The sequence below is a fragment of the Mandrillus leucophaeus genome, unplaced genomic scaffold (genome assembly GCF_000951045.1).
Source record: "Mandrillus leucophaeus isolate KB7577 unplaced genomic scaffold, Mleu.le_1.0 Scaffold94, whole genome shotgun sequence".
Classification (NCBI taxonomy): domain Eukaryota; kingdom Metazoa; phylum Chordata; class Mammalia; order Primates; family Cercopithecidae; genus Mandrillus; species Mandrillus leucophaeus.
The window spans coordinates 3,904,146-3,915,464 of NW_012110252.1; the positions used below are offsets into that span (position 1 = coordinate 3,904,146).

The 11,319-nt window shown below is 45.5% G+C and overlaps 1 protein-coding gene across 3 annotated transcripts in view; it reads left to right on the forward strand.

The window, feature by feature from the left end:
* The window catches only part of NCKAP5 (NCK-associated protein 5), a 904,755-nt gene that overhangs the window by 841,151 nt on the left and 52,285 nt on the right, over positions 1 to 11,319 (forward strand). For 2 of the 3 annotated variants that reach the window (XM_011970296.1, XM_011970298.1), the window contains 2 exons: positions 1,518 to 1,654; positions 3,347 to 3,845. In XM_011970296.1, coding sequence (XP_011825686.1) covers positions 1,518 to 1,654; positions 3,347 to 3,535 — 326 coding nt within the window. In that variant the 3' untranslated portion in view covers positions 3,536 to 3,845. Of the gene's footprint in view, positions 1 to 1,517; positions 1,655 to 3,346; positions 3,846 to 11,319 lie in introns of those variants that run through there. The other variant, XM_011970297.1, reaches the window with a different exon arrangement.

An 11,319-nucleotide genomic window follows, 5' to 3' on the forward strand; every position in this document is an offset into this window, starting at 1 on the left:
GCTGGAGTGCAATGGCGCGATCTTGGCTCACGACAACGTCCACCTGCTGGGTTCAAGTGATTCTCTTGCCTCAGCCTCCCAATTAGCTGGAATTACAGTCATGTGCCACCATACCTAATTTTTGTATTTTTTATATTTTTCGTAGAGACTGGGTTTCACCATGTTGGCCAGGCTGGTCTTGAACTCCTGACCTCAGGTGATCCACCTGCCTTGGCCTCCCAAAGTGCTGGGATTACAGTCATGAGCCACTGCACCTGGCTTTGGGTTCTATCTTAATTAAATTGTAAGGAAGGGTTGTAAAAAGATAGTATATGGTAGAGAGTGAGGTGAACACACTGCAGGGAATTTTTGTCACCCATCCTGAACTTTCCCGTCCCCACATGATATCTGTGGTCCAGAGGCGGCCTGCTTTCCAATGCTTCTCTTTTCTGTGTCCATCTGTTATTCATGTTAAAAATTAGGGAATGAGGACTAGTTGGAACAAAAAGAAAATGAGATTATACCTCCTTTTTGAGCAGTCACTGCCTGTTTAATGTGTACATTTGAATTGGTTATTTTTCCTCTCCCCATATAAAAACTGGAAGTCACTATACAAAACTCACAGTGCTGATGAAAACACAGTTCTTAGCTTCCCCTCACAAACAAAATGCTGTGGAGAGGCTGTCACAGCATGTCCTGCTTATAATCACTGAGGTTGGAGGATAATGACAGCAGTTCTCCATTCTGGCATGACAAAGGCATACACTATGCAGGTTAATCTACTTTCACGGGTAATGGGGAAACTCTCTTTAATTGTTCTCTGCTAATTACACCCTTGCTACTCAGTGTGGTCCGTGGGCCAGCATCATTGGCATCACCTGGGAGCTTGTCAGAAATGCAGACTCAGAACCCACCGCATACCTACTGAATCAGCACGCGCATGAACAAAAGTTCATCTGATCCATATGTACATTAAAGCTTCAAAAGCACTGCCCTGAGAGATGTTTAAGGGCTCCAAGCAAAGCTTCCCAAACCACACTATGCAAAATGACCTTGATAAGTATTTTAGGAAAATCGAGGTTCCCTGTGTTTGAGGAAGCCTGCAAATTCAAATCCTCTTTTCAGAAACTATGCTAATGCCCATTGGCACACTGAAGCCTCTGAGAAGTCCTCCAAAGAAGAAACTTGATTGTTGTTGGATGAATAACATTATTTAAAGAGTAACTTTAGCGTTTCCTGAATGGTTTGCCTGCCGAACCCTTTCTAACCTATAAAGTCTTTCAACGTTTTGTAGAAAAGTGGCCTAAGAACAGTTTGCCTCAGGGTCTTGAAAAGGGGCTTCTATAGACGTGTATACACAATTATGCAGATGTTTTGGGCAGCACAGACTACAGTGGGACAGAATGGCAGGAAGCCCAGCTTTCCCTGTATTCGGACCCTTTTTATCATTTCTGAATGTCTCCCCCCACCTCCTTCCCTAAACTTGGAAAAGGTTGATGGAAGCTGATATGTGATTCCACGTACGTGTCCTCATTTAGGAAAAGTCAGTCCCCAAAAGCAGAATGAAGCAGAGCCAAGGCCTCAGACATGCTCATCATTCAGATATGCTGAAGACCCAATGGCAAACCAGCCGCTTCCAGACTGGGGGGGTGAAGATGCCGCCACCGGGACCCAGGTGAGGGGTCGGGGGAGGTGAAGGGCGCCATCCACCTGTTGGTCCTGATTGTAAAAAGTGCACCTTTAAAACACTTGTATGATAGATTTCATTTTAAATGAAATTTGCTATTGGTTTCCTGAATTATAAACCAAGATCTAGGGTTTGCCCTTTTCCCTGCCTTATTAAGAAATACTGTGGGTTCTTGGGACACTTTCATTCTGAAGAAATCAAAGTGCCTCTGAAATGCACCCAGATTCTTGGGTATGGATGCGCTGCCCTGATTAGATATTGTGGGACATGCATTCACTCTCCCAAGCCATGCGGGCACCATTGAAATGATGTTTTTTCTATTTTTTTCATTATCTCGGTAGTTATTTTAACCTTTACTTTGTTTTTATGAAACAGGGAAAGCAGGTCTAATTCTGTTGCTTCTAAGGATGGCTAATCAGAGGCTCGGTGTGGTCAAATGACTTGCTAGGATCCGTGAGCCTTGAGTTTCATTTTTGCAGTGGGTTCTTCATCTGCCCTGAGATGACACACACAGAACTCCTAATGAGTGGCTATGGGTGTCTGGCTCAGGGACTCCTTGCTCATCCCTACTGGGGGTTATGTGGTACCCCCTCCTGTTTACCCCTTCCAGCAGGTTACCCCTAGAACCTAGCATACTGCTTAGCACACAGTAGGTACTTAGTAAACACTGTTGAATGGATGGGTGACTAAGTAAATGAATGAAGGAGTAAAGGAAATGAGTGCTTGAATTTATAACCCCAGATAAGCGAGTTTACATCCTAAAATGTGTTTTTACAATCCCCAACCAAATGACACTCTTCTAAACAAACTTCAGAGACCCATCTAATGCATCTGGATCGGAACTATCTGGCTTAGGTGGGGAATAATAGGCTCTAACAGGACATTCTACAAATGGGGGAAAAAAAAGCCCCAAATAACCTCAATTCAACAACATAGGAGTTGCACTCCTGGATCCAGGATTCTGCTTATGTGCACAAAGGGGAATACTGTTCATACAGTATCAACTGCCTCAGCGATTCCTGAATACAGCATCATTGCCACACCACGGACATCCTTAGGGGAGGGGCCAGGTGATGCGTGCATGTGAGCAAGAGGGGAAACTGGGTCCCTCAGCCCATGAACTGTCAGCAGATTTGAGGATTACATAGGGTCAGCAGTTGCTTACTTTTTTAAAGGCTACTGTCCTTTTGGGAACTGAAAGAAAATTATAAATTAGGCAAACATTGATTCTTTTGTTCCCAAGGTTGATTGTTTTTACCTTCTGATACTTGGAAGGCAATGATGAGATCAGTTAAATAAATAAGCCATTAGGTTTGGAACAGCAGCTCATAATAGGCACTTGAGAAAAATAAGACCCTATAAAGAAGTGTACAAAATGCAGAGCAGGTAACCGTGGGGACCTTCCTGGGCCTGGGACAATGGCACAGTGCCGTCGACAGCCTCATTATTGCAGGCCTATTTCTGCAGCTCTGGTAATTGAGTAGACAGCATCAGCTCCTCAGGAGGCCGAAAAACCAGCAAACCATAGTTGGTCTTGGGTGGGCGGTGGGCTGGGCAGTGGGAATGGAATTCTGTGCACACATTGACAGCCAAATGTGAACTGTGTCACATGCTCACAGGATGCTCTGCCCCATTTTGATTTGTATGAATAATCTTAACAGTCTCATATTACTCATTTAGGACAAGGCACCCAGAATGTGTACATACTCTGCCAGCGGTGGCAGTAATAGTGACAGTGACCCGGACTATGGAGATAATGGTTTTGGAGCTGGAAGGGGACAGTTAGTGAAAGCACTGAAGAGCGCTGCCCCAGGTAACAACCAGCGAACTTGCTGGCCCTGCAGGTTCCTCTCTCTGGGAAGCCGCTGATTATACCTTTCACTGTGCTCGGCCCCCACCCTCTTTGATTTTATGTTTTTTCTTCGTGTCTCTCCTGAGATCTAATTTTCTGGTACATACAGAAGATTGTCTATGCGCATCCATTTGTTTTCTAGTGTAATCTTCATGACATTGCAGTGCAGTCTGTAAGGTTTTTATTTCTGAATCCAGCATCTCTAAAACAGCCTCCAATTGAGTTATCTCAGTAATGAAGGAATGACTATAAAGATAACTTTGTTCTTAATTATATGCTCTGGCAAGTTAAATCATCCAGTGAGCTGTGGATGGAGTTTTCCAGGCTCTCTGCTAACGTCATGCTGTGTAGCCCTGGACCTGTTAGCTGTGCCATTATGAACAGGTCTGTTTGTGAGGTTGAAGCTCCCTCACTATCTTTTTCTTTGAGCCAGAATTGGCAGTAGAAAAATCATTATCCCTAGGCATTTGAAACTATGTCTATTCAGATGGTAGTTCCTTTCAGATACAAGAGGACAGACAAATCCCTAACACAAAATGTGATCTGGGCTCTGCTTTTCTTCTAATTCATCTGGATTGTCAGAAATATTTTAATGATGCAACGGAAAGCCATTCTTTTCCTACTAATCAACTTTTTTCTCAAATACTATTTCATAAATTATGTAATGAAAGCATCATTTTATTTTTTTAAAAAACAAGGTTGATATGTTTAGGAAAAAACAATCTAGCATCCATGTGTGTTTCCAGTTTTCAGAGAATCTTGGTATTTGCATTGGGGGAAGGAGGGTTAGAGTAGCATGGAAGAAGAGCTCATTAATCTGAACCACCACTTTGTCCCTTTCTTCTTATAAGTTATCAGAGAGGTAGGATTGATGGTTGAATCATGCAAAGCTTTACCAAGAAGAAAGTGGTGAATACCCCTGATATTTTAGTTGGTTGTTGTCCCCGTTGGCTCTTTGTGGTTCATTGGTGTCCCTCTGACTGTGACAGAGGAAGGGGAAGGGGAGTTCATTGTCATGGAGCTCGCCCAGTGACGATGCCTAGGATGATGCCGGCTCCTAATCCATGTTCTTCCCTTGAGCTCATGGTGAGTCCTCAGGGAATAGCCTCACCTCACCGACCCTCAGCCACACACCCAAGAATGGTTTCCAGGGCCCCTTTCAGCCCTCTAACTTTCTCTATTCATTATTGAACAAGTATTTGTTGAAAGCTTCCTCTGAGCCAGTTTTCCAGCAGTGAGTGAATGGACAAAGATCCCTGCCAGATAGTAAACAATAGATATCATACACAAGTAAATGTATATAGTTCGTTCATAGGAGATGAGTGCTACAGAAAAGACAAAGTTACACAGAGAAAGGGAGAGTGAGAGTGCTGGCAGTTGGAGGAGAAGTTGAAATTGAAGTGGAATAGTCGGAAGGAGCCTCACTGAGAAAATGACTTTTGAGCAGAGAGAGCTGAAGCAGGAGAGTGAGTGAGCCAGGAAGGGCACTCCCAATAGAGGAAATGGCCAGTGCGGTAGACTTGAGGCAGAGCATGCTCTGGAGCCCAGGAGTAGCAGGAGGCTCGCATGTTGCTGCAGAGAGAGCAACTTGATGGATGAGGCCAAATGAGAAGGGGCCAGAACCCCTGGAACCCTGTGTGCCTTTCTGAGGACTAACCTCTACTCTGAGAGACAGGGAATTTGGATGACTTAAAGCCTGGGAGTGGTATGAGATGCAAAGTTTAAAAAGGGTGCCTCTGGCTGCTGTATTGAGAAAACTGAAGAAGTAGGATCAACTAAGAGACTGATACAGGCATCCAGGCAAGAGATGTTGATAGCTTGGACCAGGGTGGTTGCGATCCACACCGTGACCAGCGCTGGCTAAGAGAGCTCCCTCAATGATGGAAATGCTCTATGTCCATGCACATGGCTGCTAAGCACCTGAAGCGCAGCCAGTGCAAGTAAGAGACTGAATTTTTAAATTTAATTTGTGCTCCAGTTTTCCTAAGAGTTCTCATTTGGGCCATTCCTTCTTTTCTCTTTTATTTGAAATTTTAATTAATGTAAATATAGTCACATGTGGCTTGCACAACACAGGGAGTGAGAATGGTCGGATTCCAAATCTAATTAAAAATACCACCCAATGGCCGGGTGTGGCTCATGCCTGTAATCCCAGCACTTTGGGAGGCCGAGGCGGGCAGATCACGAGGTCAGGAGTTTGAGACCAACTTGGCTAACACGGTGAAACCCTGTCTCTACTAAATATACAAAACATTAGCTGGGTATGGTGGCGGGCGCCTGTAGTCCCAGCTACTTGGGAGGCTGAGGCAGGAGAATGGCATGAACCCGGGAGGCGGAGGTTGCAGTGAGCCGAGATCACGCCACTATACTCCAGCCTGGGCAGCAGAGCGAGACTCCATCTCAAAAAAAAAAAAAAAACAAAAAAAACCACCTGACTCAGACCAGGCATGATGGCTCATGCCTGTAATTCCAGCTCTTCGGGATGGTAAGGCAAGAGAATAACTTGAGGCCACGAGTTGAAGACCAGCCTGGGCAACATAGTGAGCACCTGTCTTTACAAAATTTAAAAAATAATAATAAGAGACAGGTGTGGTAGCTGTGGTGGCACATACCTGTGGTTCCAGCTACTCGGGAGAGTAAGGTGGGAGGATTGCTCAAGCTCTGGAAATTGAGGCTACAATGAGCCACGGTTGCACCAGTGCATTCCAGCCTGGGTGACACAGCAAGACCCCACCTCAAAACAAAAACAACAACAACAACAACAACAACAACAAAAATACAATTCACTGGTATACTGGAAAAAAAGTAGGATCAAGGATGACTCCAAGCTTTGGCTCTTAGAAAGACTAGATTTGCCCTTGCCTTCTGCCAAGTGAAATGGGAGTTCTGTGTGGACATGCTAGATTTGGGGGCGCATTAAGCCTGCAAGTAGAAGTGGTGAGTAGCTGGGAGGCTAGGAGAGTCTGGGGCTCATGTAAATTTGAGTGTCATCGGCACGTCAGTCGCATTTAAAGCTGTGTATCCAAATGCAATGAGGAAGGGAGGGAGTGTAGCCCAAGAGAAGACCAAGTCCTCCCACCTTATCTCAGTCATGGAGAAGAGGAAGACCCAGTGAAGGAGGAGGAGGGCGGGGGAGTGTGGCATCTTAGAAGCCAAGTGAGGAAGGTATGTCAAGGAGGAAACTCATGACTCTGTCTGTTGCTTGTTACCAAAAAGAGGCAAGCAATCTTCAGTTCTGTCCTGCCCCTTCCTCCACCAGTGGGGTCCCAGTGTAGACAGAAGTAGGAACGGAGGGGAAGGATAGTCTCAGTGTCCTGAAAAAGGAGACAAGATTTAAGACAAATTTGCTGACTCCAAATGAGAGAATACCTGGATACGAGTGCACTTACCTCAGGGCCCGTGTTTCAGCATCATAGCCCTGTCTACATGAATTGTGACAAGGCAATCAAGAATCCGCATTAGGTTGTGGCTTTGGATGACCTAATGATGAACAGTAAACTTACTGCTTGAAGTTTTATCCTTCTGCAAAATGAAGTGAGTCCCAGCCTGAACATTTTTCTCTTGTCAACTCACTTTGCTCATCCTATTTCCTCTAACCAGAGCAAACCCCTCTTTGAAAAGGAACATCTTGATTTTATTCTATTGCTTCAGCTTCTTGGGAGAAGGTGGTGAGGTCCTAGAAGCAGTACAAACAGCAAGACAGTCTTTCCCTCCACCAAGGTGCCTGCGACCTGCCTTTAAAAGAGGATGTGTTGCCAGAGATCGGTCCTCGCACACCCTGACAGCCACAGGTCAGCCCCAGCTGTGGCAGTGCTGCCAGGAAGGGAAAATGTTCTGTGCAGACAGCTGGCATGGCTGTGGGTGTGTGCTGGCTTCCAATAATCCTAGGAAGGGGCATTAAAGGATGGATGCAGCACCATTAACTTCCTAAATGTTGGCAAAGTTTGTATAAAAAGAAAATAGAAACAGGAGAAAAACAATAACAGGAGGACGTGCCTTGAGTGTCTGGTGGAGATTTTATTCCCCCTAAGTCAGTGTTTCCTTGCGTTCATCACACATGCCTGTGAAAGGGAGATTGGCTGTCATACCCCTGGAGTCCCTTTTGAAATAACAAGGTTCTTAATAGAGGTCCCCAACCTGCAGGATGGAATTCACCAGTAGATCGTGAAGCCTTACTGGATGTTTGCCAAGATAGCTGCCCTTTTCAAACACACCCTTTCTCCTTGGTTCCCTGAAATTTTTTTTTTCCTTTTCTTTTCCAAGATGGAGTCTTGCTCTGTCACCCAGGCTGGAGTGCAGTGGCACAATCTCAGCTCATTGCAACCTCCGCCTCTTGGGTTGAAGTGATTCTCCTGCCTCAGCCTCCCTAGTAGCTGGGATTACAGGCACCAACCACCACGCCCAGCTAATTTTTGTATTTTTAGTAGAGACGGGGTTTCACCATATTGGCCAGACTGGTCTTGAACTCCTGACCTCGTGATCTGCCTGCCTCAGCCTCCCAAAGTGCTGGGAATACAGGTGTGAGCCCCTGTGCCCAGCCTTTTTTTTTTTTTTTTGGAGATGGAGTCTCACTGTGTCACCCAGGCTGGATGGAGTGCAGTGGCATGATCTTGGCTCACTGCAACTTCCACCTCCTGGGTTCAAGCAATTCTCCTGCTTCAGCCTCCTTAGTAGCTGAGATTACAGGCACCTCCCACCACACCCAGCTAATTTTTGTATTTTTTTGGTAGAAATGGAGTTTCCTTATGTTGGCCAGGCTGGTCTCTAACTCCTGACCTCAGGTGATCCTCCTACCTCGGCCTCCCAAAGTGCTGGGATTACAGGCGTGAGCCACTGTGCTTGGCCAGTTCCCTGGAATTTCCCTCAGGCAGGAGAGGACATTTGATAGTGGCAGTGGGTCCTCCACAGCTTCCAGGAAGTTTACAGAGGCTGCTGCCTGTCCCCTGTGCCCTCCCACCGCCCTCTCCCATTGGCCCCAGCTCCTTCCCTAGCTGCTCACCCTGCTGGTCACAGCATGACTTGGAACCCACCCTTCAAAACAGGGTGGGCTGTGGCCCCATATTCCCTGGTTTTGGGGGCCCACTTGCTTTGTTTGCATCACACTGAATGTGGCCAAAGAAGTCTACTTTCTAAAATCCTGCCTCTAGGCTCATAACACACTGAATAAATACACAACTTTTCTTTCAAGGTTGGTTTCTTTGGCTTCATTCTGAAAAATGTTTAGAAAGTCTAGTTGTTAGCAGTCAGTGAGGGGAGCAGGATTTAGGAGCTGGATAGGTGGCCCAGCGGGTGAAGTAGCAGACAGAAGTAATGCTGTGGCTTTGTTCACAGAGCTACCCACTCTAATTTGCCAAGTTGGGCATGACAGACATTCCTGCCCTTTTCCAGCAGGCAAGGCCTCAGAGAAGGCATGTGCAGGAGACAACAGTGTAAAGGTGAAGGAGGGAGCGAGCCAGTTGTAGGAAGGGGGAAGACCCAGTGTGGCCCCAATCTCCGGATGAAGGGAGAAAGGGGGTCTCACCTGGACCCACTGGACCTGGCTGGTAAAAAGTAAAATAACAATCCCTAGTGAAGCCGGCTCTCCCAAGCTTCTGTTTCATCTACCTGGCTGTATGTCACCAATCACCAGACCTGCCAGATACCCCAAGAGGAAACATCCAAATGGAAACCTCTCTTTTTTCCTCGAGAAATCTGCTCTACCTCCCAGGTTCTCTGTGTTCACTGAATGTCTCGCCATCCTGGTAGGAGTACAAACTATGAAGCAAGGAGTCGCCATGGACTCTTCCCCTCTCACCGGCCATGCTCTGGGCATCCCAAGGCATGCTGCCTCCCCTCTTAGAGGCTTTTCAGGTCTGCCTCTGTCCCACTCACCCCAGCACTGCCTTGACCCTGGCCCCCATCTGACTCATGCAGCCTGCTGCCTCCGTTTGTCCCTAGACCCTGTCAATTTGCTCCCAGTCTCATGCCCCTTAAATGCATCATCCTCACTGCCACCAAAGTGCCCTCCCTGTAATGCAAAAGCCTGTCATGCCGTTCCTTTGCTGGGAACTTTTCGAGGGTTGTCCGTTACCCGCACAGTCCACTCTCCCAGGTACATACATCTCTCCAAAATCACCAAGTGGTACGCATTAAATATGTACAGCTTTTTGTCTGTCAATTACACCTCAGTAGAGTGGTTTTGAAAACAACAACTTCAAGAGCAAGGAGAGGTCCCAGTTGTCCTTTTGCCCTGGAGCTATGCTGGGAGGATCTGAGAGCAGAACCCAGGAACCTCAGGCTTGCTGGCCTCTTAGCACGAGCTGTAAGGCAATACAGAGTTAAATCCCCGCATTAGCATGGAAATGCACTCATCTCAGAGGCCCACTTGGTTGCATCTCTTGCCTCTGCCACGTTTCTATGGAATCTATCCTGTGCTTATTCTTCACTGAACTCATTTGTACTCTTAATACTGCACAGCCAAATCATTCCAGTTTCAGCCTATTGGATCCAATGTAACTACTCCTACTACGGTCTACTGTTAAGGGCCAGACGTTTTTCCTCCTAAGTTTCTCTTATGTGTTCCTCATAAGAACTTTATAAATAGACATTTTGTCTTGATTTTACAGATAAGGAAACTGAGCACCACCCAGCTAACAGTAACTTGCTTAAGGTTCAAAGTTCAATGTACTTAATAGAATCTAAGATGATTTGGATTCATGTGCCCTTTCAGGAAAAGGACCGAGTGCTTCCTCAGCAGTCAGACCTAGCATAAAATCTGATACTCACTAAAAATCTGCCTATCGAATAAATGAATGTCTAACTCAGAAGCCATGTTTATTAATGCTGATTTAAGATATATCTGTAATAAGGGTCTGAGTTATTTCTGTTAAAATAATACTTCTTGCACAAAATAAAGTTTAAAATATTTTAAATGACACATTTTAAATTTTGTTTTACTTAAATTTTTTTTAATCCAATCACCTCCTCTTACAAGGCTCACAAAGCCCACATTGGTCTTGCTTCTCCAGCCTCACTTTTTTTCATTTCCTGGCTTATATTTTATGCGTTGTTAAGATGCCTGTCGTGTCCTGAACACACAATGCTGTTGGAGGCTTCCATGCTTTTGCTTATATGATCTGGCCTCCCTGGAATGGCTTTTGTACTAACACCCTTTCACTTAACCCCTGCTTCATCTTTAAGGTTCAGTTCAGACTTCACCTCCAATGGGAAGCCTTCCAGGATGCCCCTCATCAGCCACACCCAAAGCCCAGTTACTCCTCCTTGTCTGTTCCCCTGTAAGACCCTGTATCTCTTTCATTTCCACTTAATATTATACCTGTTTCTTCGTACATTCAACTCCCTCATTAGTGTCAAGATTAATGGTCATTCATGCTCTGAACTTAGCATGGGACATGGCACATCCTAGGTATTTAATAAATGTGTGTCAAATAAAAATCAGCCAACTCACTGCGCTGATGACAGTCTTGGGTAGCCCTTATGCCTACATTTATTATCTATTTGAGCCTTTCCTTGTCCAGAGAAAGACCGACCCAGCATGGCTACCTGCAGGGAGATAGACAATAAGGGCCTTTCTTCTTCTTTGAGGAAGTGCTAGAGAAAAACGATGAATCCATTTGTCCAATTTTTTCTCAAGGATATAGACTTCTAGTTTACTCTTCAATGAGGAAACTTCGTGGAGGCTGTTGCAGGCATATCAGAATCCTTTTGTTTTGTTTTGTTTTGCTTTGTCTAAATAGTCCCACACCTCCTGGCTTGATTCTCATCATCTCTGACCCAAATTGGGAATATATATTGTCACCAG